Genomic DNA, 27,738 nt, shown 5'->3' with positions numbered 1-27,738 from the left:
TTACACTTGCTGATAAATGTGATGGCATGAGTGCCACACATCATACTGTATGTGAAAGTTAACTTACTCTAAAACGTTTGCCAGCAGAGGGCAATATCGTAGTCATTTTACCTCTAAATCAATCTGTCAAAACTTTATTAGAACAATCATGTAATAAAACAATACAAGATGAGAAAACCAACCAAGAACATTAGCTTGACACATTTTTGGCATTAAAGTCGAAGTAAGAAAAGAAAATACATAGTGTCTGGTTAAATGACATTCATATGTGACAAGAAATACAGCAGGCTACATGATGAATGCAAATTAGAATCCCCTGGCCGAATATATGTCAAACAGCTATTGCTGCAGATGTAGGATCTTAATCTGATCACTCTGTTGCAGAACAACTTTCCTGTAATGTGTGAAATTAAACAATTAGAGGATTGAGGTTTAACAAGGCTTTGTGGTATAAAAAGGTTTCTTACATTTTTTATTTCCACTTTGACATTTCAGACTTGATTTTCCCTACGAAAAATCTATCAATCCCTACAAAAAACATCCATTAATTATAATCCACATAATAATTCACATTTCCTGTTGCTGCTGGATTATTTTCCTGCTGTAGCAAACTGGCACAAATTAAGATCCAACATCTGTATAACTATATACCAATAATATTCAGATTATGTAAAAATACAAAAACTACTGAGTTTAGAGTAAGCCATGTTGTTAGGTCAAGTTTATGCCGCACTGATTACTCAAAAAACAATTTGTTTGTTTTGGAGGCTGCTCTTGCCCCAATAGCTATAAAGAAATGTCCTCATGTTTTCACCAAATCCAAGGTACTCCTCAGAGTGAAAAGATAAAAATGCTGTATCAGAAATGCTTTAGCAATAGTGCTCTTGGTGTCACGTCAGAATAACTCCCCCTCTTTTATAGTTCCTGCATGGATGACCTCTCCTCCCCAGGATAAAAAGGATTTAAGTCAAGTATAATAGTTCCTACTTGTGTCACGTCAAAATACTTCCCCCACTTCTCCTATATTTCCTGTTGGGGCTCTTCGGCAGCTGACCCCAGGTCGCCTCTACTCTGATTATAGATCCTGTAGAGGTGCTCCGGCTGCCGACCCCAGGTCTAACCTACTTGACCCTGTGCTCTGACCCTTCTGAGCCAGATAGTCCTTATAGTTTCGGGTCAGGAGGGTGTACAACAAAGGGTTAATACAGCTATTCCCATATGTCAGACACGTTACAAAGAAATTCATGTAACTATGAGTGGCAGGAGACAGAGCCCTGAGGGACTGTGGGGAAAATAACTGTGCCAACTGCCACCCCCAGAAAGGCAGGAAACACACCCAGTACGCCACAACGATACAAAAAATCATTGTTACTACCTTTTGTTTTAAGCCTCGTCTTCTCGCTGAACGGCTGCTTCCTCCCAAGCTAGCCTGAACAGTCCAATAGCGACGTGCTAGGCCAGCGTAGAGACCAACAATGACTAAGCCGGGTAGGAGGACGCTGGTCAGGAACAGGACGGTGAGGTAGGCCTTGAAGGCCTCCTGGGTCCACGTCGGGTAACACATCCGTTTGACGTTCCCGGCCGCGTTCGACTTCCCTTCCCTCAGCCGTATCATAATCATCATGGGTAGTGTCAGGACAAACGCCGCGAACCAGATGACGGCCGCCACTACCTTCCGTCCCCGCGTGCTGGATCGTCGGGCGTCAAACGGCTTCGCCACGGCCCGGTAGCGCTCCAACGACATGGCGACCAGGACGAAGACGCTGGCGTGCATGGTGAGGAGATCGAGACTCAGGAGGACCCGGCAACCGGCCTCGCCGAACAACCAGTCGTGAGCAAAGTAGGTGCAGATGACGAATGGGATCGTAGAGAGGTAGAGGAGGTCGGCGAGGGCAAGGTTGAGTATATAGACGTACAGAGAGCCAGATCGGCGGAGAGCCGCGGAACGCATGATGAAGAGGGTGTAGATGTTACCCGCCACCCCCATGGCGAGCATGATTAGGAGGGTAGCGCCGAGGAGAGAGGTCACCCACAAACCCCCACCCCCCGGAGCTACCCCCCCCAGAGACACCGCCTGAGCCCCCAGAACCATGCCCTGACTGGGGGGGAGATGGAGGTCACGATGGGCGTCTGGCTCTGGTTCATCGTTGGGGATAGGTTTGAGTTCCTAAATAAGGCCAGTACGTCCCTACAATGAAGTGATAGCTTTACTGGGATAAACTGTTATTACTATTAGTATTCAGAAAGATTTTAAAGAGTTGCTTATGGACTCCAAACGGATTTTAACGTTGGAGTGAATAGAGAATTATTAAGAATGTAAAGCGACTTTCAGCACTGCATAAGAGCCAGTGAAAAACAGAAAACTGTACAGCATTGTTGAGGGAGCTAGCATGTAAGCATTTCACTGCACCTTTTAAACCTGCTGGAAACTGTGAATGTGACAAATAAAATGTGACTTGAAAACACATAAATCGTCTTTGGCCTTCTGACTCTTTATCTAAATTGAATCTAAATCCAATAGGAAAACAGGCCCTGTGTAGTGATGCTTCAACAGTGGCTTCAGTTCCACTACTACTGTTAACCTGCAGTCTTAAGGTGAACCAGGACATGGCTGACAAGTCCACCTCATCGAGTGTCTCTTATCTCCTGATGTTTTCACGTCCCCGCTCCAGCTCCTCCGAGCTCCCATGATCCTTTCCTTCCCGCGGGTACCGGACGGAGCCCCGGCGATACTGTAGAACAGACAGACGCTTCAGTTTCTAGTGGACTTGAACCTCACCGGTGACTTGGGAGTGGAAGAAGCTTGATGTCCTGAGTTGACAGTGTGTTGTCGTTGGTTGGTTTGTGGTGATTCAGAAGCTCTCAGACTGTATCCAGAGGTTAGTTTGTCTTGTGTTCTCAGCTGGCATGGTGGACGGTCATTTATGGTACCTCTCAATAGGTCAATGTCGGGGTGTTCCAATAGAGTAACTGGGGCCCCTTCTAGTGTTTAATTCCAGAGCTCTTCATAAGCGTTTCGTTGTGTCCGTCTTCTTTGATGTCCTTCAACTGCACTCCTCTACTCTCTTTCCCTCTCTCTGTCCTCTGACCCCGTTCCTTCTTTCTCTTTGTCCCCTTTACCTCTCTCCTGCTCTCTTTCTCCTCTCTCTCTCCCCGTCCCCCTCACTCTCTCTCTGTCTCTCTCATATAGGTGTAACCCAGGATGACTCTATGGATTTATGAGCGATTCACCTCAGCCCTGGTCCCGCTCTCTTTAAACACCTGGGTGCAGTTTTAAACACCCCTGGTTGGCTGGCGCTAAAATACACACACACACGCACACACAATGCATTTGACACACAAACGCAGGTACGCACACATGCATGTACAAGGACGCATACAATCTAGCATACATAAACACACACACACACACTGACATATCATTCAATCTCTATATTTCACACATAAACTCATTAGAAGTCTTTTTCAAATAATTTACATACGAGAGGAGACCAATATATGGATTTATTAAAAAAATGGTGAAACTGATGGTTTGTAGTGCCTCAAACGTGATCATTTCTAACCAATCTTCTTCTCTAATGGAAAACACCCTTGACAACACGTATAAAAGCATGACATGGGATGAATGACAAATATGGATCAATCAATGATATATTCCTTGCATGTCTCCTCAGTCTAAATATGTTGTATTATACCTTAAAAGAACAGGGTGAAAATATCTTAGGTCATACAGGATATGTAGAAAGAGAGATGTCATATTCTTGAAACACCACAAGATGGCACTGTCAAAAAAACCCACTAACTGTTTATACACAACCCTAAGAGAGTCGAACATTATCCATCGTTATATTCAAATGTATATCTTACATATCTCCTAACCAAACTCACCCATCAAACATGTCCATTTCTAAGATATTAATAGAGAACTTTAAAAGTAAACATTTAAATTCACATTGACCTGAGACATTAAAATAATGACTTAGTGTAAGGCACAATGGTTAACCATGATGACAGGTCCTGCTGCAGTCTAGTGTGTTTGTACATCTTTCTTTCTTAGGCAAGGACAGTCTAACCTAACTCAAACGTCTTGGTGATCTCCAGGAGGGCAGAGGAGAGGAGGAGGAGAGGAGGAGGAGAGGAGGAATAGAAGACGGGTAGAGGAGAGGAGGATGGGAGAAGGAAGGATCCATCAGGCCACAGGTCCATCAATGCTTGTGTCTGAACATAGCCTCCACTGCAAAACACAAACATCAGGTCAGATGTTTATAAACACTTTATAACCAAACAATAACAGCAATATGTGTTTATAAAGCCTTTATAAATAGTCATAAATGGTCCTCTCTTACTGGAGTCCTCCTGAGGGGACATCGGTATGCTTATAAACACACATAGATGTTAATAAACCCTTTATAAACCCTTAATAAGAGGTTGTAATCTCTTACTGGAGTACTCCTGAGGGGACATCTGGATGCTGATGACATCATTGAAGTGTTTCAGCCAATCCTGTTGCTCAACTTCCGTCTCGCAGGTAAACAGGAAGCTGCGCTCGGGTGTTACTATGGTGATGCCATGTTGCCAGGCGCCGTTGCAGTGGGTTCCGGCGGGAAGGCCGGGGCTAGCGCTGTAACCATGGTCCTGGTGCCCTAGGAAAGCCTCACCCTTGGCAAAGGCATCCTGGCAAGGTAGGGGAGGGAGGGGAGGTAGAGGGGGTGAGGTGAGAGTGAGGTAAGGGAGGGAGGGTGAGGTAGAGGGGGTGAGGTGAGAGTGAGGTAGAGGGGGTGAGGTGAGAGTGAAATAGAGGAGGTGAGGTGAGAGTGAGGTAGGGTGAGGTAGAGGGGTTGAGAGTGCAGTAGAGGGGGTGAGGTGAGGTAGACAGGGTGAGGCAGAGGGGGTGAGGATGAGGTAGAGGGGGTGATGTGAGGGTGAGGTAAGGGAGGGAGGGTGAGGTAGAGGGGGTGAGGTGAGAGTGAAATAGAGGAGGTGAGGTGAGAGTGAGGTAGGGGAGGGAAGGGAGGGTGAGGTAGAGGGGGTGAGGTGAGAGTGAGGTAGGGTGAGGTAGAGGGGTTGAGAGTGCAGTAGAGGGGGTGAGGTGAGGTAGACAGGGTGATGCAGAGGGGGTGAGGTGAGGGTGAGGTAAAGGGGGTGTGGTGAGAGGGGTGAGGTTAGAGTACAGGCGCCAACTATGCCATAACTATTTACAGTCTACACACAACTTAACCTGCCCCGTTACGTTCTGTACAGTATATCCATACAGTTACACTGTAGCGTTGACTTATTCTTAAAACTGCCATTCACTGACCAGCTTCTGTCATGTAAAACCTTTGCAGCATTTATCCTCTAACACTGCTCATGTATTTATATTTTGCTGGCAACAGAGTGCTGCTCAAAGCCTGTCTCTGGCTGGCTACATTGGCTGGCTACAAAACTTGGTCTACTTCAAACAGACAAGGCTGCAATCCCAAATGGTCCCCTATGCTCTTTATAGCGCACTACTTTTGACCAGAGCCTTAAGATTCCTGGTGAAAAGTAGTGCACTATAAAGGGAATAGGGTGCCATTTAGGATGGAGAAGAAGTCTTCAATCTCTTTATTTCCATAAGGACTCCACACCTCACCAAAGCGTGGCTCTCTGTAACAGCCCCAGTGTGAAACCTTGATGAAGGCAGCTTGTCCTGACGTTGCTTTATTCAACCTATTGCATCTGAGCCATTAGTGTGAGGCTCCCCTTTTCTTCTCTAAAGTGCACTAGTGAGCTATTTGATCTGGCCAGGTCTGGCTCTCCCCAGCGCTCCCCTGTGCTTTCCACTTTCCATTGTTGTAAGTGTGTGATGATTAAAACCAGACTAGCACGCTATGTAGAGCACGACATCATACCAACTCTACAGAATCTCCATAGTGTTACATCTAGCCAATATTAGTTTAGGTGTTGATGTGAGGTGAGTTGAGAGACGGTGCTAGTGAGTTCTCTGCCTCTTTGGAGTCGTGGTTTGGGGTGCGTGTGTGTGTGTGTCACTGGTAGTTTCTGTGTGCAACTGTGCACAGTCTTTGGAGTCGTGTGTGAGTGAGTATGTAAGTGAGTGAGTGAGTGAGTGAGTATGTAAGTGAGTGAGTGAGTGAGTGAGTGAGTGAGTGAGTATGTAAGTGAGTGAGTGAGTGAGTGAGTGAGTGTGTGAGTGTGTGTGTGTGTGTGTGTGTGTGTGTGTGTGTGTGTGTGTGTGTGTGTGTGTGTGTGTGTGTGTGTGTGAGTGTGGTTTGATGGTCCTCTGATAGAAGTATCAGATTACTGTCTAGCGAGTCTCCTCTACATAGCAGCTCCTTGTTAAAACTAACAGAGAACATGTTGAACTAACCTGATACAGCAAGAGGAAACTTTATCAGTCATTACGAAGTCCTTTCAAACCTTTTGATATCAATCATATTCCTATAAAACATGAGCTTCTCTCTAGTAACTGGACTGTAAGAGCCTACCTGGGAGAAGTGTGTGTGTGCCTGTGTGTGTGTGTGTGTGTGCCTGTGTGTGCCTGTGTGTGTGTGTGTGTGTGTGCCTGTGTATGTGTGTGTGCCTGTGTGTGTGTGTGTGTGTGTGTGTGTGTGTGTGTGTGTGTGTGTGTGTGTGTGTGTGTGTGTGTGTGTGTGTGTGTGTGTGTGTGTGTGAAACCAGTCTTACCAGGGGATCTTTGTAGTACATGAGACGTCTGTGGTCTAGGGTGAACCAACGCTTCTTAAACCCTTCTGTATGCTGCAGAGAGAGAGAGACAGAAAGTCAGTATATGTCTGCTCCTCCCCCACTGAGAGATTGTTGTCCTCTGTTTGGCATCAAGGACACACAGCAGGTGTATAGATGGATAAGCTACCGCATAGCAACTACAGAAGGATAAGACACCACCAGGACTTCTAATGGCAACTACAGAAGGATAAGACAATACCAGGACCTCTGATGGCAACTACAGAAGGATAAGACAATACCAGGACCTCTAATGGCAACTACAGAAGGATAAGACACCACCATGACTTCTAATGGCAACTACAGAAGGATAAGACAATACCAGGACCTCTGATGGCAACTACAGAAGGATAAGACACCACCATGACTTCTAATGGCAACTACAGAAGGATAAGACAATACCAGGACCTCTAATGGCAACTACAGAAGGATAAGACACCACCAGGACTTCTAATGGCAACTACAGAAGGATAAGACAATACCAGGACCTCTGATGGCAACTACAGAAGGATAAGACACCACCGGGACCTCTAATGGCAACTACAGAAGGATAAGACACCACCAAGACCTCTAATGGCAACCACAGAAGGATAAGACACCACCAGGACTTCTAATGGCAACTACAGAAGGATAAGACACCACCAGGACTTCTAATGGCAACTACAGAAGGATAAGACACCACCGGGACCTCTAATGGCAACTACAGAAGGATAAGACACCACCAAGACCTCTAATGGCAACTACAGAAGGATAAGACACCACCAAGACCTCTAATGGCAACTACAGAAGGATAAGACACCACCAAGACCTCTAATGGCAACTACAGAAGGATAAGACACCACCAAGACCTCTAATGGCAACTACAGAAGGATAAGACACCACCGGGACCTCTAATGGCAACTACAGAAGGATAAGACACCACCAGGACTAAATGTATATATTTTTTTGTCATTTAGCAGATACTCTTATCCAGAGCGACTTACAGGAGCAATTACGGTTAAGTGTCTTGCTCAAGGGCACATCAGTAGATTTTTCACCTAGTCGGCTTGGGGATTTGAACCAACAACATTTTGATTACTAGCCCAACGCTCTAAATGCTATCTGCTGCACCAGGACCTCATATAGCAACAACAGAGGGACCAAGGCCCATATCCACAAAGCATCTCAGAGTAGGTATGCTGATCTACGATCAGCCCTCCCTGTTATTCATTAGGATTTAGAAGGCAAAACTGATCTTAGAACAGCACTCCTACTCTGAGACACTTTGTGGACACTCCTACTCTGAGACACTTTGTGGACACTTCTACTCTGAGACACTTTGTGGACACTACTACCCTGAGACACTTTGTGGACACTTCTACTCTGAGACACTTTGTGGACACTCCTTCTCTGAGACACTTTGTGGATACAGGCCCCAGATCAGTCACAACTATCAACTCACACAGTAGATAGAAAATTAGGACCAAGGGTCCTGTCGAGAAAGGCACACGGTAGCAATTCTTTTTGCAACAGATAACATAATCTGGGTTCTTATTGGTTCAGGTGGTCTTTTCTGATACTTTTTCACCTACTGAATACAACCCAGGAGTTTTTCTTCTGGTCCTAGGGACAATACACCACATCATAGAGCAGCCACTTTGATCTCCTTTGAGCCAGTCATGCTTCAAATAATTATGACATTTCAGTCCCCGCTGACTGACAAATTGTCCTCTTTAAATGTTGTAATATCCTTATGTCAAGAGTGTGTATAAAAGTGTTCCTGATTAATTTAGGGAGCGTCTCTTTCTCTTTACAAATGTGTGGGGAAATGGGTTCTATTGTAGAATGAGTCAAACGCAGCAGGTTAGAAAACTCTTTCATGTGGTAACATGACAGTGACATATTAAACACATTGTGTGTGTGTCTGTGTGTGTGTGTGTGCATGTGTGTACGCATGTGTGTGTGTGTATGCATGTGTGTACGCATGTGTGTGTGTGTATGCATGTGTGTACTCATGTGTGCGTGTGTGTATGCATGTGTGTGCGTGTGTGTGTGTATGCATGTGTGTGCTCGTGTGTCTGTGTGTGTGTGTATCTCTCCCTAAGTGATTAAGTCTATCAGTGTACCAGCCCTTTATTCCCTCTAGTCCCTGGCAGGCCTCTCCATACAGTGATTAAACACAGTTTGTGTGTGTGTGTGTGTGTGTGTGTGTCGGTGTGTCTGTGCGTGTGTTCATGTTCTGCTCCCTGGCAGGCCTCGCCACACAGTGATTAAACACAGTTTGTGTGTGTGTGTGTGTGCGTGTGTCGGTGTGTCTGTGCGTGTGTGTGTGTGTGTGTGTGTGTGTGTGTGTGTGTGTGTGTGTGTGTTCATGTTCTGCTCCCTGGCAGGCCTTGCCACACAGTGATTCAGCTGTCAGTCAAACAGAGTCGATGGAGACATTTTGAAATTGAGAAATAGAGCAACCGACAGGTTAGTTTGACTCTGAATATCTCTATGTTATTTAGTCTTAGTTTATCTCCATGTTTAGTCTTAGTATCTCCATGTTACTTAGTCTTAGTTTGACTGAAAATACCACCAGGAACTTGGTCTCTCTCTGCAGTTACATTTGTACCACTCTCAAACACAACTGGACCTACACTTGATGACATACTTCCAACATCTCAAACTACTGAATGCCTTTTTTTCTGTGTCGAAAGACAATGGTGCTGGCTCCACCAAGTCCTCACGCATTGTGCAACTGAGATATATTGTTATGCTTGTATTGTTGATCTCTGGTAATGTTTAACCAAACCCTGGGCCGGTAGATACCGTGCACCATCTCTACTCCCTATGATTTAAAAACAGAGCAGGTGTTGGCCTCTTGCATGTTAATGTCAGAAGTATAAACATGATTAGAATATGGGCCAAAATGACAAACACAGACATAATGGTTTTATCAGAAACTTGGTTAAAGAAATTTGTGTCAAATAACTGGATTTCTATTGATGGGTCCACTGTTATTAGAACGGATCGGATGAATAAAGGAGGAGGGGTTACAATTTATGTTAAGTCTGAGTTAAACACCTCTGAAATTCTCTCCATTACCAAAACCAAACATTTTGAATTGCTTGCGGTTATAGTGAATGTTTATAAGAACTCCCACATCACTGTAGTCGGCTGCTGCAGACGGCCCTCGGCTGCTACAGACCGCCCTCGGCTGCTACAGACCGCCCTCGGCTGCTACAGACCGCCCTCGGCTGCTACAGACGGCCCTCTGCTGCTACAGACCGCCCTCGGCTGCTACAGACGGCCCTCGGCTGCTACAGACCGCCCTCGGCTGCTACAGACGGCCCTCGGCTGCTACAGACCGCCCTCGGCTGCTACAGGCGGCCCTCGGCTGCTACAGACGGCCCTCGGCTGCTACAGACCGCCCTCGGCTGCTGCAGACCGCCCTCGGCTGCTGCAGACGGCCCTCGGCTGCTACAGACCGCTCTCGGCTGCTACAGACCGCCCTCGGCTGCTACAGACCGCCCTCGGCTGCTACAGACCGCCCTCGGCTGCTACAGACCGCCCTCGGCTGCTACAGACCGCCCTCGGCTGCTACAGACCGCCCTCGGCTGCTACAGACGGCCCTCGGCTGCTACAGACCGCCCTCGGCTGCTACAGACCGCCCTCGGCTGCTACAGACCGCCCTCGGCTGCTACATACCGCCCTCGGCTGCTACAGACGGCCCTCGGCTGCTACAGACCGCCCTCGGCTGCTACAGCCCGCCCTCGGCTGCTACAGACCGCCCTCGGCTGCTACAGACCGCCCTCGGCTGCTACAGACCGCTCTCGGCTGCTACAGACCGCCCTCGGCTGCTACAGACCGCTCTCGGCTGCTACAGACCGCTCTCGGCCTCGGGAGACGCACTTAACTCTCTTTCTGATGTCCTGCACAAGCTAGGAGATTTAGGAGATTTGAACTGGGATATGCTTACATCTGTATCTGACTCTTTTAAAGAACTGTGTGGCTCTCTGAATCTCGCTCAATTAATTAATGCGCCTACAAGACCGAATCCCAGAGCACCTAACAAATGAACGCTATTGGACATTATTCTAATGAATACCCCTCACAAATACACATCGACTGGGATATTCTGTAATGATGTCAGTGATCACTCTGCAATTGCTTGTGTTAGAAATACAAAAACGACCAAAGCCAAACCCCGTTAGATTTTAAAACAAACATTTGAAACAGTTTGATGAGCAAGTGTTCTTACATGATCTGTACCATAATATTGACAGAGTAAGTCTGATTCCCAATGTTGACACTGCCTGGGACTATTTGTATATGAAATTTGTGATAAGTATACCCCTGTGGAGAAGTTTAGAATCAGTGGAAGGGACAATCCCTGGTTTGCAGATAACTTGGCAGAATTAATTAGAAAGAGAAATATCTCTTGGGCTCAAGCTAGACATACAAATGCTCCTGTTGACTGGGCCTCCTTCAGAGCACTAAGAAACAAATACACAGGATTGATCAGGAAGTCCAAATCATATGACTATTTAAATGCAGTCACAGAGAACCTAAACAACCCTACCAAGTTCTGGAAGCTAATCAAATCAGTGTCAGGTTCTAGTGTATCCTCTGGCCTTCCTGACCATTTAGTGATGGATTCTAATGAAGTGAACGATAAAGCTGATATTGTAGGGGTTTTTAACAAGCACTTCATATCTGCTGGCTCAGTTTTTGATAATGGTGGGGCCCAGGCCTCTAATGTAAACTCTGTTACAGTAAACTAGGATATAGGCCCTCTTGTGAACCATTTTAACTTTGAGCCTGTTTCTTATACTGAGGTCTAGAAAGAACTAAAGGCAATAAACACTAAAAAGTCTGCAGGTCCAGACAACCTGGACCCCTACCTCTTAAAGATAGCAGCTGGTATTATTACTGAACCTGTGGCTCACATTTTCAACTTGAGTCTCTTGACCAATTCCATACCCAGCATTTGGAAATCAGCTTATGTCCTCCCACTGCTAAAGAGTGGAGATCCCTCTAATGCTAATTACTATCGTCCAATGTCCAAACTCCCTATCCTGGCCAAAGTCTATGAATCCCTAGTGAACTCACAGTTACAAAACTTCTTAATTGAAAAGAACATACTGAGGGTGTCACGTCCTGACCAGTAGAGGGTGTACTTGGGTCAGGACGTGGCAGAAGAGAAGTGTGTGTTTTGATTGTTTCGTTTATTTTGGCCGTGTGACTTCCAATCAGGCACAGCTGTAGAGGGTTGTGGCTGATTGGGAGTCACACATAAGTAGCCTACTTTTCCTTTGGGGGTTGTGGGTAATTGTTCTTGTTACAGTGTTTGCACCTGACAGGACTGTGTTGGCTGTCAGTTTATTGTTTTTGTAATTGTATAGTGTTCCGTGTCATTAAATATATCATGAACACTAACTCCGCTGCATTTTGGTCCACTCTAAAGGCAGCCGTTACAGAGGGGTTCAGTCTGGCTTTAGATCGGGGCACAGCACCACAACTGCAGCTATGGCAGTGGCAAATTATAACATAAATGCACTTGATAAAAAGCAACATTGTGCTGCACTGTTTGTGGATTTATCAAAGGCATTTGATTCAGTTGACCATTCATTGTAGCTAGCTAGACTCAGAAACATTGGTCTCGGTGAAGGGCAGTAAATTGGTTTAGGAACTATCTTTCTGACAGAACACAATGTGTATATACTGACAATCACAAGTCTAGCATTCTTGAGATTAATAGAGGTGTGCCCCAGGGCTCCATTTTAGCTCCTGTGTTGTTCTCAATATGTATTAATGATTTTGGAAATGGGATGCAACCAGCAAAGTTACATCTATATGCAGATGATACAGTCATATACTCATGTGCTCCTTCTGTGGTTCAGGCTGTTGAAGAGCTCCAGACTGCTTTTCAGTCCTGCAGATCTCCCTTTATGGTCTCAAACTTGAATGTACAAACAACTAAATTCATGACCTTTACCAGAGCTAGAACTCTAGTTTACAATCCATGCTTCATCTAAATGTTAGTGCCACTGAATGAATTTAAAATATTGATGGGAGACTCTGTTACGGAGGAGTGTAAAATGCTTTTTTTAGGCTGGATCATGTTGTATTGTTGTATGTTTTAATGATGTAATGTATTGATTGTTGCTGCCTTCTTGGCCAGGTCTTCCTTGAAAAAGAGACTCTGGGTCTGAGACTCTGACTCTGAGACTCTGGTATTTAACCTGGCATTTCCTGGTTAAATAAAGTTTAAATAAAAATTAAAAATATCTCCATGTTACTCAGAGTCAAACTAAGACTACGTATCGCCATGTTATTTAATGAGACCAGATAGAAAGACAATACAGAGAGTCAGGTCGAATGTAACAGCAGGTTGAAATACAATGGGAGAAACTAATAGAATTCATTGAAGGTGGATTGCATGGTTTAAGGGTGTGGAGGAATGTCTTGTTATCAAGGTCCTTGAACTTGACTGCTAAAGAATCACCCATTTACAAAACAGTGTGTGTTTTGGGTTTTACTATCATTGTGAGGACCAGAAGTCCTTGAACTACCCATTTACAGGACAGTGTGTGTTTTGGATTTTACTATCCTTGTGAGGACCAGAAGTCCTTGAACTACCCATTTACAGGACAGTGTGTGTTTTGGATTTTACTATCCTTGTGAGGACCAGAAGTCCTTGAACTACCCATTTACAGGATAGTGTGTGTTTTTGGTTTTACTATCCTTGTGAGGACCAGAAGTCCTTGAACTACCCATTTACAGGACAGTGAGTGTTTTTGTGAGTTTTGTTTTTACTATCCTTGTGGGGACCAGAAGTCCTCAAAAGGACGATAAAACAAGGAAAACCCGGACCAGTGGGGACATTTCGCCGGTCCCACAAGGAAAAATGCTATATTAGGCATCAGGGTTAGGTTTAGGGTTACAATTAGGGTTATAATTAGGGGTTAGGTTTAGGAGTTAGGGTTAGGTGTTAAGGTTAGGTTAAGGGGTCATCACTTCCTGTTGAACATTTCCTGTTGAACGCGGAACGAGGGAGAGCTCGGTTTGTTGTTTTGAAAAGTAGTTTTTTTTGAAAGTGTATTTGAAAGTTTCTTAGTAGCTAGCTAACTTTTTAGTTTGAATCCTGCAACGCATTTGGTATCAGTTGCTGGTACCGCTACTCTCCGTCCAGTGATCCTGCACACCAAGGCCAGGTCTTAGGAGCTATTTGGCGTAGCAGCTAACCTAGCTGCTAACTAGCTGCCTATCAAGCTAGCGGGGATCCTTGAGGGCTTGAATGCAGCCCGCAACGCAGTTAGCCATTATGGTTGGGACTGTGGATTGTCCCGGGTTTGTGGCTGTCTAGATCCCTGCTGTTTGTTGTGTTCAATCTTCCCTGTGACCTGGCCTGTCTGGAACTGTGAGGAGTAACAGCGTAACTGTAACGGGCGTCGTAAGGATTAGACCAAGGTGCAGTGGGAACGTGTATACTCATCTTCTTTATTAACTCAAAAGAAGGAAAAAACAAACAAATCACGTATACAAAACAACGAACGACACTAAACAGTCCTGTCATGTGCACAGACACTAAACAGGAAACAACTACCCACAAATCCCATAGAAAAAACACCCCTCTTAAATAAAACCTTCAATTAGAAGCAACGAGGAGCAGCTGCTTCCAATTGAAGGTCAACCCCATTAACTAAACATAGAAATAGAAAGACTAGAATGAACATAGAAAAACACTAACCTAGAACATAGACCAAAAACCCCGGAACACGCTAAACAAATACCCCTCTTACATAATAACATAGCCCAACAAACCCCGAACCACATAAAACAAACACCACCTGCCACGTCCTGACCAAACTACAATATCAAAATACCCCTTTACTGATCAGGACGTGACAGTAACCTACATCGCTAGCTACCATGACAAAGACCAAAGCCGGCGGGGGTACCATTAAATAAACAAAAATACTTCTCCAAGCAGTTGTTTCTACAACAAGAAAATAGCTTCAAGTGTTTTGTCCAAATACTGGTCGATTCAATTTATAAAATAATGGACGACCTGACCAGAGAGGTCCAGGACCTGAAAACAGTTTGCAATTCTCCCAGGGTCAGCTCGATGAGTTGAAACAGGAGAACGGCAAGATGACAGTAATCTGTAAGTCATTGAGAGAGGAAATCAGTTCTGTGTGTGAATCCATGATAACAATGATGGAGAAATCAGATTATCTCGAGGGACAATCAAGGTGGAACAACATTGTTGTAGACGGAATTGCAGAATCTTCACATGAGATCTAGACGGAATCTGAGGACAAAGTGTGGGAAATGATCTCGGAGAAACTGAAGATGGACCACAGGAAGATTGAGGTGGAGCACGCCTAAAGGACTAGAATACCCACCACCGGCCCAGGTGATAGGCCCAGGCCGATAGTGGTCAAGTTCCTGAGGTTCAAGGACAAGGTAGCTGTTCTGGAAGGAGCCAAGAACTTGAGAGGAACATATATTTTCCTCAACTAGGACTATCCTGAAGCTGCGCGCCAGAAGGGGAAAGAACTGATCCCAGCCATGAAAGCTGCCAGAGCGCGTAGAGACATTTCTTACATCCGCTATGACAGGCTCATTATCCACACTCCCTATGACAGGCTCATTATCCACCCTCTCTATGACAGGCTCATTATCCACCCTCCCTATGACAGGCTCATTATCCACCCTCCCTATGACAGGCTCATTATCCACCCTCCCTATGACAGGCTCATAATCCACCCTCCCTATGACAGGCTCATTATCCACCCTCCCTATGACACGCTCATTATCCACCCTCCCTATGACAGGCTCATTATCCACCCTCCCTATGACAGGCTCATTATCCACCCTCCCTATGACAGGCTCATTATCCACCCTCCCTATGACAGGCTCATTATCCACCCTCCCCTATGACAGGCTCATTATCCACCCTCCCTATGACAGGCTCATTATCCACCCTCTCTATGACAGGCTCATTATCCACCTTCCCTATGACAGGCTCATTATCCACCCTCTCTATGACAGGCTCATTATCCACCCTCCCTATGACAGGCTCATTATCCACCCTCCCTATGACAGGCTCATTATCCACCCTCCCTATGACAGGCTCATTATCCACCCTCTCTATGACAGGCTCATTATCCACCTTCCCTATGACAGGCTCATTATCCACCCTCTCTATGACAGGCTCATTATCCACCTTCCCTATGACAGGCTCATTATCCACCCTCCCTATGACAGGCTCATTATCCACCCTCCATATGACAGGCTCATTATCCACCCTCTCTATGACAGGCTCATTATCCACCTTCACTATGACAGGCTCATTATCCACCCTCTCTATGACAGGCTCATTATCCACCTTCCCTATGACAGGCTCATTATCCACCCTCTCTATGACAGGCTCATTATCCACCCTCCCTATGACAGGTTCATTATCCACCCTCCTTATGACAGGCTCATTATCCACCCTCCCTAAGACAGGTTCATTATCCACCCTCCCTATGACAGGCTCATTATCCACCCTCCCTATGAGAGGCTCATTATCCACCCTCCCTATGACAGGCTCATTATCCACCCTCTCTATGACAGGCTCATTATCCACCTTCCCTATGACAGGCTCATTATCAACCCTCTCTATGACAGGCTCATTATCCACCCTCCCTATGACAGGCTCATTATCCACCCTCCCTATGACAGGCTCATTATCCACCCTCCCTATGACAGGCTCATTATCCACCCTCCCTATGACAGGCTCATTATCCACCCTCCCTATGACAGGCTCATTATCCACCCTCTCTATGACAGGCTCATTATCCACCCTCCCTATGACAGGCTCATTATCCACCCTCCTTATGACAGGCTCATTATCCACCCTCCTTATGACAGGCTCATTATGCACCCTCTCTATGACAGGCTCATTATCCACCTTCCCTATGACAGGCTCATTATCCACCCTCTCTATGACAGGCTCATTATCCACCCTCCCTATGACAGGCTCATTATCCACCCTCCCTATGACAGGCTCATTATCCACCCTCCCTATGACAGGCTCATTATCCACCCTCTCTATGACAGGCTCATTATCCACCCTCCCTATGACAGGCTCATTATCCACCCTCCCTATGACAGGCTCATTATCCACCCTCCCTATGACAGGCTCATTATCCACCCTCTCTATGACAGGCTCATTATCCACCTTCCCTATGACAGGCTCATTATCCACCTTCCCTATGACAGGCTCATTATCCACCCTCTCTATGACAGGCTCATTATCCACCCTCCCTATGACAGGTTCATTATCCACCCTCCTTATGACAGGCTCATTATCCACCCTCCCTATGACAGGCTCATTATCCACCCTCCCTATGACAGGCTCATTATCCACCCTCCCTATGAGAGGCTCATTATCCACCCTCCCTATGACATGCTCATTATCCACCCTCTCTATGACAGGCTCATTATCCACCCTCCCTATGACAGGTTCATTATCCACCCTCCTTATGACAGGCTCATTATCCACCCTCCCTATGACAGGCTCATTATCCACCCTCCCTATGACAGGCTCATTATCCACCCTCCCTATGACAGGCTCGTTATCCACCCTCCCTATGACAGGCTCATTATCCACCCTCCCTATGACAGGCTCATTATCCACCCTCTCTATGACAGGCTCATTATCCACCTTCCCTATGACAGGCTCATTATCCACCCTCTCTATGACAGGCTCATTATCCACCCTCCCTATGAGAGGCTCATTATCCACCCTCCCTATGACAGGCTCATTATCCACCCTCCCTATGACAGGCTCATTATCCACCCTCCCTATGACAGGCTCATTATCCACCCTCTCTATGACAGGCTCATTATCCACCCTCCCTATGACAGGCTCATTATCCACCCTCCCTATGACAGGCTCATTATCCACCCTCCCTATGACAGGCTCATTATCCACCCTCCCTATGACAGGCTCATTATCCACCCTCTCTATGACAGGCTCATTATCCACCTTCCCTATGACAGGCTCATTATCCACCCTCTCTATGACAGGCTCATTATCCACCCTCCCTATGAGAGGCTCATTATCCACCCTCCCTATGACAGGCTCATTATCCACCCTCCCTATGACAGGCTCATTATCCACCCTCCCTATGACAGGCTCATTATCCACCCTCCCTATGACAGGCTCATTATCCACCCTCCTTATGACAGGCTCATTATCCACCCTCCCTATGACAGGCTCATTATCCACCCTCCCTATGACAGGCTCATTATCCACCCTCCCTATGAGAGGCTCATTATCCACCCTCCCTATGACAGGCTCATTATTCACCCTCTCTATGACAGGCTCATTATCCACCCTCTCTATGACAGGCTCATTATCCACCCTCCCTATGAGAGGCTCATTATCCACCCTCCCTATGACAGGCTCGTTATCCACCCTCCCTATGACAGGCTCATTATCCACCCTCCCTATGACAGGCTCATTATCCACCCTCCCTATGACAGGCTCATTATCCACCTTCCCTATGACAGGCTCATTATCCACCCTCTCTATGACAGGCTCATTATCCACCCTCCCTATGAGAGGCTCATTATCCACCCTCCCTATGACAGGCTCATTATCCACCCTCTCTATGACAGGCTCATTATCCACCCTCCCTATGACAGGCTCATTATCCACCCTCCTTCCCAAAGCCTGGATGGAATGAGAGAGCCAAGCCTATGGGTTCGTAGCTTCAACCCCGCAGCACACACACACACACACACACACACACACACACACACACACACACACACACACACACACACACACACACACACACACACACACACACACACACACACACACACACACCAATTGATTAATGGACTGCTGAATGTATACATTTTTTCTCTTGCTTTGTTTGATCTTTTCCATATTATGTCTATCTCTGATAAGATACCCAGGAAAGGGCTGAAAATAGCTCATATTAATACATGTAGCCTTAGAAATAAGGTTCACGAAATCAATAACTTACTAATATCAGATAACAATATATGAGCCATTTCTGAGACTCACTTAGATAATTCATTTGATGATACAGCAGTAGCAATACAAGGATATAGCATCTATAGAAGAGACACATGGGGGAGGTGTTGCTCTATATATTCAGAGCCATATCCCTGTAATGCTTAGAGAAGATCTCATGTCAAGTGCTATTGAAGTGTTGTGGTCGCAGGTTCACTTGGCACATCTAAAGCCTTTTCTTTTGGGGTGTTGCTATAGGCCACCAAGTGCTAACAGTCAGTATCTCAATAATATGTGTGAAATGCTTGATAGTGTATGTGATGTAAACAGAGAGGTCTACTTTCTTGTGGACCTGAATATTGATTGGTTTTCATCAAGCTGTCCGCTCAAGAGGAAGCTTCTCACTGTAACCAGTGCCTGTAATCTGGTCCAGGTTATTAATCAACCTACCAGGGTGTTTACAAACACCACAGGAACAAATGGTGTATAAGAGATACATTTACATTTACATTTTAGTCATTTAGCAGACGCTCTTATCCAGAGCGACTTACAGTAGTGAATACATACATTTCATTTCATGCATTTTGTACTGGCCCCCCGTGGGAAACGAACCCACAACCCTGGCGTTGCACACACCATGCTCTACCAACTGAGCCACAGGGAAGACCATGCGGAAGACACATTTCAGTTGAAGGTATTCAGTTGTACAACTGACTAGGTATCCCCTTTCCCTTTCCAGCATTGGGGAACATCCGGCGCCTCGTTGTGCACGTTGCATCTATTTCTATGGGCACAAGCACTGTTCATGACACAAACTGTTCACACCCCTCTTGTTGGTGGAGAGAATCTTTCAGGGTTAAAGCTTATTTCCTGCAATTCTGCACATTTTGTCTTGGGGTGAAAAGAACATTTTGCAGTTTTAAAGCTCATTTTCTTGCAATTGATTGACAGGGGATTGACCTCTATGAGATCATACAAAATATTTTTCGGTGACTCTTATGTGGATGATGTTAAAAATCTTTGTTGGTATGATGTGATTAATAGAGGATCTAGACGCTGCACTTGATGAATTTATGAAATTGCTTCTTCCAATTTTTGATAAACATGTTAAGAAACTGACTGTTAGAACTGTTAAGGCTCCATGGATTGATGAGGAATTGAAAAACTGTAAGGTTGAAAGAGATGGGGGAAAGGAATGGCTAATATGTCTGGCTGCACATCTGACTGGCTGACTTACTGCAAATTAAGAAATGATGTGACTAAACTCAACAACAAAAAATAAGAAACTGTATTATGAAGCCAAGATCAATTATATAAAGAATGAAGGAAAACAACTTGAGTACTTTAAATGAAATTATGGGCAGAAAGACAAATTCCATTCATCACAAAACCATTTGATGTTGGCAATCATTTTAATGATTACTTCATTGGCAAAGTGGGCAGACTTAGGCAGGAAATGACAACAACGAATAGAGAGCCATCGTATTCATGCATAAAAAACAAATAATGAAAGAAAAGCATTGCAAGTTTGAATTTTGTAAAGTTAGTGTGGGAGAGATGGAAAAATTATTGTTAATGATAAAAAATGACCAACCTCCTGGCATCGACAACTTAGATGGAAAGCTACTGAGGATGGTACCTGACTCTATAGCCACTCTTATCTGTCATATCTTTAATCTGAGTCTAGAGTAATGTCTTTGTCCTCAGGCCTGGAGGGAAGCCAAAGTCATTCCGCTACCCAAGAGTGGTAAAGCAGCATTTACTGGTTCTAACAGCAGACCTATCAGCTTGCTGCAAGCTCTTACCAAACTGTTGGAAAAAATTGTGTTTCACCAAATGCAACGCTATTTCTCTGTAAACAAATTAACAACAGACTTTCAGCATGCTTATAGAGAAGGGCACTCAACATGTACTGTACTGACACAAATGACTGATGATTGGTTGAAATAAATTAATAATAAGAAGATTGTGGGAGCTGTACTGTTAGATTTCAGTGCAGCCATTGATATTATTGACCATAACCTGTTGTTGAGAAAACGTATGTGTTATGGCTTTTCAACCTCTGCCATATCGTGCATTTAGAGCTATCTATCTAATATAACTCAAAAGGGTTTTCTTTAATGGAAGCTTCTCTAATGTCAAACATGTAAAGTGTGGTGTACCGCAGGGCAGCTCTCTAGGCCCTCTACTCTTTTCTATTTTTAGCAATGACCTTCCACTGGCATTAAAAAAAGCACGTGTGTCCATGTATTCTGATAATTCAACCATATGCGCATCAGCAACCACAGCTAATGAAGTCACTGAACCCCTTAACAAAGAGTTGCAGTCTGTTTTGGAATGTTTGGCCAGTAATAAACTGGTCATGAACATCTCTAAAACTAAGAGCATTGTATTTGGTACAAATCCTTCCCTAAGTTCTAGACCTCAGCTGAATCTGGTAATGAATGGTATGGCTGTTGACCAAGTTGAGGAGACTAAATTACTTGCCCTTACCTTAGACTGTAAACGGTCATGGTCAACACAAATAGATTCAATGGTTGTAAAGATGGGGAGAGGTCTGTCCATAATAAAGAGATGCTCTGCTTTTTTGACACCACATTCCAAAAAGCAAGTCTTGTAGGCTCTAGTTTTGTCTTATCTTGATTATTGTCCAGTCGTGTGGTCGAGTTCTGTAAGAAAATACCTAGTTAATCTGCAGCTGGACCAGAACAGAGCGGCACGTCTTGCTCTTCATTGTAATCAGAGGGCTGATATAAATACTATGCATGCCAGTCTCTTTTGGCATAGTCAACTTACACACAGCTCTGACACATACACTTACCCCACCAGACATGCCACCAGGGGTCTTTTCACAGTCCCCAAATCCAGAACAAATTCAAGAAAGCGTACAGTATTATGTAGAGCCATTACTGCATGGAACTCCCTCCCATCTCATATTGCTCAAGTGAACAGCAAACCTGGTTTCAAAAAACAGGTAAAGCTACACCTCACGCCTCTCCCCTATTTGACCTAGATAGTTTGTGTGTATGTAATGATATGTAGGCTACGTGTGCCTTTTAAATTCATGTAGTTCTGTCCTTCAGCTGTTCTTGTCTATTAATGTTCTGTATTATGTCATGTTTCATGTTCTGTGTGGACCCCAGGAAGAGTAGCTGCTGCTTTTGCAACAGCTAATGGGGATCTTAATAAAATACCAAATACCAAAGAGGAGAGGTTAGGTAAAATAGGATTTTGAATGGGAATCAATTGTTTGGTCCCCACAACGATAGTAAAATAAACGTGTGAGTGTGTGTTCTCGCGCGCATGGGTGTTTAAACTTACCCTGGGTCCTGTTTTTTCCATATAGCCCTCCTTCAGAAAGTTGCGGGTCAATTTGGGCATCAGCTGAAAAATATGATTAAATACAGAGTGATATTGTGTGTGTACTTGTATGCGTCCGTGTGTGTGTGTGTGTGTGTGTGTGTACTCACCTCTGCATCATTAGCCCCTGGGAAGGCCACCTTTAGATAGTGGAGCTGGATGGCCCTTATAGAGTTGAACCAGTCTACTATCTCCTGATGGAGGGATGGAGAGAAAGAGAAATAGAGAGAGGAAGGAGTGAGCTACTTTGCTGAATTGATCCATACACATCCATATACAGTGACAGACACACCCCCACACAGCTACCTTGCCGTTGTCGTGGTAGAGGAAGATGTTTCTGGTGCTGTAGTCTTTCAGGTAGGTGATCTGTAGTCCGTTGGGGTTACCTATCTTCTCTGGCTGGAAGGCTGCGTTGATAGAGTCCACCTTGATCACCGCTTTAGGCTCCTTGGCCTGGAGAGACGGGAGGGACAGAGAGAGTTAGGGGTGGTGGAGGGAGAGAGAGTTATAGTAGGGGTGTAGAGAGGGAGGGGAGACAGTTAGAGAGAGAGTTAGGGGTGGAGAGAGGGGAGGGAGAGTTAGGGATGGTTAGAGGGGAGGGAGAGAGAGAGTTAGGGGTGGAGAGAGGGGAGGGAGAGTTAGGGATGGTTAGAGGGGAGGGAGAGAGAGAGTTAGGGGTGGAGAGAGGGGAGGGAGAGAGTTAGGGGTGGAGAGAGGGGAGGGAGAGAGAGAGTTAGGAGTGGTGAGAGGGGAGGGAGAGAGAGAGTTAGGGGTGGTGAGAGGGGAGGGAAAGAGATAGTTATGGGGGTGAGAGGGGAGGGAGAGAGAGAGTTAGGGGGGGTGAGAGGGGAGGAGTTAGAGAGTTAGGGGTGGAGAGAGGGGAGGGAAAGAGATAGTTATGGGGGTGAGAGGGGAGGGAGAGAGAGAGTTAGGGGGGTGAGAGGGGGAGGAGTTAGAGAGTTAGGGGTGGAGAGAGGGGAGGGAGAGTTAGGGATGGTGAGAGGGGGATGAAAAGAGGAGAACAGAGGGGTGGTGGAGGGACGTTGGAGGGTAGGGTGGCAGGTAAGGTGTGGATGGGTGGCTGAAGGGGGAGTGGAGGTAAGGGGGAGAGAGGGGTAGGGTGCACCCGGAATCTCTCCTGGAGGGTTGTCTACCCGTGGTCTAGGTTTTAGGTGGAGGAGCTGCACATCTTTGTTGACACAAGCACTGCCTTTGTATATTATGAATAATACTTTGCCAACAGTAGTTACTGTATATGCCAAGGACTCATTGGGGGGTTGAATTAGCACTTTAGAAGGAGAACAAATGGGCTACAACAGCTTAAGTGGAACGAATACAAGAGTAACTTAGACAAGTTGGCTTAATCCCCTTTCAAATCCCCAGGAGGCATACCTGGACATCTGATAGACTTCAGGACTCTCCAAGTGCAACCCAATTGGAAGGTTTCCATGAGAACTACAACTAAACACTTCCTCGGCTGACTGTGTAAGTAGGCATTGCCTTCCCCCAGGCACTCGACTCGACTCACAGTAGCACCCACACTGCATCTCACTCACTCACTCACTCACTCACTCACTCACTCACTCACTCACTCACTCACTCACTCACTCACTCACTCACTCACTCACTCACTCACTCACTCACTCACTCTCAATCCCCTTTCACTGTTGTAAAATGCAAAGTGAAATACTTTCTGGAAGCCAAAAGAGTTAGGTATTAGACACAAAGTTACTTAACAAAGTTTAATGTGACAACTGCAGTACTTAGCACAGGATTTGTCTCTAATAGGTTTAATACTGTTAAACTGAGACAGAGTTGGCAGGTTTTGGTAGCAGAGACACACGGGGGGGGGGGGGGGGTTGTCTGAACTTGCTGTATTGTAACGTGGCAGGCCTTCCTGTGACTCAGTGGTTAGGAAGGTGTGTGTGTTGTGTGTCCTACAGGGTAGGGCAGGCTGCAGAACAGTATCAAAGCTAAAACAGTTTTTCTCAGTATTTGTATGATTATAACAGTGCATTCAGAAAGTATTCAGACCCCTTGACTTTTTCCACATTTTGTTACGTTATAGCCTCATTCTAAAAAGGATTCAATTACTTTTTCCCCTTATCAATCTACACACAATACCCCAAAATGACAAAGCAAAAACTGTTTTTTATACATGTTTGCAAATGTATAAGAAAAATCAAACAATATAACACATTTACATAAGTATTCAGACCCTTTACTCAGTACTTTGTTGAAGCACCTTTGGCAGCGATTACAGCCTTGAGTCTTCTTGGGTATGACGCTACAAGTTTGGCACACCTGTATTTGAGGAGTTTCTCCTATTCTTCTCTGCAGATCCTCTCAAGCTCTGTCAGGTTGGATGGTAAGTGTCGCTGCACAGATCTCAACAGAGATGTTAGATCGGGTTCATGTCCGGGCTCTGGCTGGGCCACTCAAGGACATTCAGAGACCTGTCCCGAAGCCACACCTACGTTGTCTTGGCTGTGTGCTTTGGGGTTGTTGTCCTGTTGGAAGGTGAACCTTCATCCCAGTCTGAGGTCCTGAGCCCCCATGGAGCAGGTTTTCATCAAGGATCTCTCTGTACTTTGCTCCGTTCATCTTTCCCTCGATCCTGACTAGTCTCCCAGTCCCTGCCGCTGAAAAACATCCCCACAGCATAATGCTGCCACCAACATGCTTCACCGCAGGTTTCCTCCAGATGTGACGCTTGGCATTCAGACCAGAGCATCTTGTTTCTCAGGGTCTGAGTCCTTTAGGTGCCTTTTGGCAAACTCCAAGCGGGCTGTCATGTGCCTTTTACTGAGGAGTAGCTTCCATCTGGCCACTCCACCACAAAGGCCTGATTGGTGGAGTGCTGCAGAGATGGTAGTCCTTCTGGAAGATTCTCCCATCTTCACAGAGGAACTCATCGGATTCTTGGTTACCTCCCTGACCAAGGCCCTTCTCCCCAGATTGCTCAGTTTGGCTGGGCGGCCAGGTCTAGGAAGAGCCTTGGTGGTTCCAAACTTCTTCCATTGAAGAATTATAGAGGCCACTGTGTTCTTGGGGACCTTCAATGCTGCAGAAATGTTTTGGTACCCTTCCCCAGTTCTGTGCCTCGACACAATCCTGTCTCGGAGCTCTAAGGACAATTCTTTTGACCTCATAGCTTGGTTTTTGCTCTGACATGCACTGTCAACTGTGGGACCATAAATAGACAGGTGTGTGCCTTTCCAAATCATGTCAGATCAATTGAATTTACCACAGGTGGACTCCAATCAAGATGTAGAAACACTTCAAGAAACAGATGCACCTGAGTATCATAGCAAGTATCATAGTCAGACTTACATCATACTTGGTGAAGTATTTCAGTGTCCCCTCTCTTTCTGAGAGAACGAATCGTCGGTTGAGGAACTGGCCGTTGTCCCGCCCCCTTTTCATCAACATTCCATCCCTCGTTCCTGTCAGTGACACAGTGACAAGCTTCTCATCAGTGCATATCTGTGTGTGTGTGTGTATGTGAGCATGAGTGTGTGATGCGTTGTGTGTGTGTGTGTTTGTGTGTGTGTGTGTGTCCTCACCCTCCTCATAGGTCCATTTCTTCCCTTCCCCTGAAAACTCTTTCCTCTCGTACTTCGCTCTGATCCACTGCTCCCTCAGGACCCTGGACACACACACACACACACACACACACACACACACACAAAATCCCCAGACAACCAAACTACATGAAAGCTCTACACACAAAACGTATACTAACTAATTATGGTCATTGTGAGAACAGCAGAACAGAGTGTTACAGTGAGTGTTACAGTGAGTGTTACAGTGAGTGTTACATTTGAGCATTTGTGAGGACAGATACTCTCTGTAGGCCAGGTGTAGAACAGATACTCTCTGTAGACCAGGTATAGAACAGATACTCTCTGTAGACCAGGTATAGAACAGATACTCTCTGTAGGCCAGGTATAGAACAGATACTCTCTGTAGGCCAGGTATAGAACAGATACTCTCTGTAGGCCAGGTATAGAACAGATACTCTCTGTAGGCCAGGTATAGAACAGATACTCTCTGGAGGCCAGGTATAGAACAGATACTCTCTGTAGGCCAGGTATAGAACAGATACTCTCTGTAGGCCAGGTATAGAACAGATACTCTCTGTAGGCCAGGTATAGAACAGATACTCTCTGTAGACCAGGTATAGAACAGATACTCTCTGTAGGCCAGGTATAGAACAGATACTCTCTGTAGGCCAGGTATAGAACAGATACTCTCTGTAGGCCAGGTATAGAACAGATACTCTCTGTAGGCCAGGTATAAAACAGATACTCTCTGAAGGCCAGGTATAGGACAGATACTCTCTGTAGGCCAGGAGTAGAACAGATACTCTCTGTAGACCAGGTGTAGAACAGATACTCTCGGTAGGCCAGGTGTAGAACAGATACTCTCCGTAGGCCAGGTATAGAACAGATACTCTCTGTAGGCCAGGTGTGAACAGATACTCTCTGTAGGCCAGGTATAGAACAGATACTCTCTGTAGGCCAGGTATAGAACAGCTACTCTCTGTAGGCCAGGTATAGAACAGATACTCTCTGTAGGCCAGGTATAGAACAGCTACTCTCTGTAGGCCAGGTATAGAACAGATACTCTGTAGGCCAGGTATAGAACAGATACTCTCTGTAGGCCAGGTATAGAACAGATACTCTCTGTAGGCCAGGTGTAGAACAGATACTCTCTGTAGGCCAGGTGTTGGACAGATACTCTCTGTAGGCCAGGTATAGGACAGATACTCTCTGTAGGCCAGGTATAGAACAGATACTCTCTGTAGGCCAGGTATAGAACAGATACTCTCTGTAGGCCAGGTGTTGGACAGATACTCTCTGTAGGCCAGGTGTAGAACAGATACTCTCTGTAGGCCAGGTGTAGAACAGATACTCTCTGTAGGCCAGGTATAGAACAGATACTCTCTGTAGGCCAGTTATAGAACAGATACTCTCTGTAGGCCAGGTATAGAACAGATACTCTCTGTAGGCCAGGTATAGAACAGATACTCTCTGTAGGCCAGGAATAGAACAGATACTCTCTGTAGGCCAGGTGTAGAACAGATACTCTCTGTAGGCCAGGTATAGAACAGATCTCTCTGTAGACCAGGTGTTGGACAGATACTCTCTGTAGGCCAGGTATAGAACAGATACTCTCTGTAGGCCAGGTGTGGAACAGATACTCTCTGTAGGCCAGGTATAGAACAGATACTCTCTGTAGGCCAGTTATAGAACAGATACTCTCTGTAGGCCAGGTATAGAACAGATACTCTCTGTAGGCCAGGTATAGAACAGATACTCTCTGTAGGCCAGGTATAGAACAGATACTCTCTGTAGGCCAGGTGTAGAACAGATACTCTCTGTAGGCCAGGTATAGAACAGATTCTCTCTGTAGACCAGGTGTAGAACAGATACTCTCTGTAGGCCAGGTATAGAACAGATTCTCTCTGTAGACCAGGTATAGAACAGATACTCTCTGTAGGCCAGGTATAGAACAGATACTCTCTGTAGGCCAGGTGTAGAACAGATTCTCTCTGTAGACCAGGTATAGAACAGATTCTCTCTGTAGACCAGGTGTAGAACAGATACTCTCTGTAGGCCAGGTATAGAACAGATTCTCTCTGT

General features: G+C 45.6%; 2 protein-coding genes across 2 annotated transcripts in view; both read right to left on the bottom strand.

Annotated features, from left to right (window-relative positions):
* Window positions 1-118: 118 nt before the first annotated feature.
* On the bottom strand, window positions 119-3,317 carry LOC106564423 (urotensin-2 receptor-like). The gene has a single exon (XM_014130513.2). It carries the CDS (start codon window positions 2,090-2,092, stop codon window positions 1,076-1,078), a length of 1,017 nt encoding a protein of 338 aa, XP_013985988.2. The 5' UTR covers window positions 2,093-3,317; the 3' UTR covers window positions 119-1,075.
* A 172-nt stretch (window positions 3,318-3,489) lies between these two features.
* The window catches only part of LOC106594511 (arf-GAP with dual PH domain-containing protein 1), a 37,608-nt gene continuing 13,359 nt past the window's right edge, over window positions 3,490-27,738 (bottom strand). Inside the window, exons 4-11 of the mRNA XM_045691001.1 lie at window positions 25,657-25,739; window positions 25,424-25,536; window positions 22,397-22,543; window positions 22,201-22,284; window positions 22,052-22,114; window positions 6,667-6,738; window positions 4,443-4,674; window positions 3,490-4,234 (exon numbers count right to left, since the gene is read on the bottom strand). Coding sequence (XP_045546957.1) covers window positions 4,206-4,234; window positions 4,443-4,674; window positions 6,667-6,738; window positions 22,052-22,114; window positions 22,201-22,284; window positions 22,397-22,543; window positions 25,424-25,536; window positions 25,657-25,739 — 823 coding nt within the window. The 3' untranslated portion in view covers window positions 3,490-4,205. The remainder of the gene's footprint in view (window positions 4,235-4,442; window positions 4,675-6,666; window positions 6,739-22,051; window positions 22,115-22,200; window positions 22,285-22,396; window positions 22,544-25,423; window positions 25,537-25,656; window positions 25,740-27,738) is intronic.

The sequence above is a fragment of the Salmo salar genome, chromosome ssa12, assembly GCF_905237065.1.
Source record: "Salmo salar chromosome ssa12, Ssal_v3.1, whole genome shotgun sequence".
Taxonomy (NCBI): Eukaryota; Metazoa; Chordata; class Actinopteri; order Salmoniformes; family Salmonidae; genus Salmo; species Salmo salar.
The sequence above is the reverse complement of the archived record's forward strand: the minus strand, read 5'-3'. Positions and strand labels throughout refer to the sequence as shown.

What these genes read in the sequence shown, in the direction of transcription:
- LOC106564423 (XM_014130513.2), bottom strand. Translation starts at nt 2,092, where the DNA reads ATGGTTCTGGGGGCTCAGGCGGTGTCTCTGGGGGGGGTAGCTCCGGGG.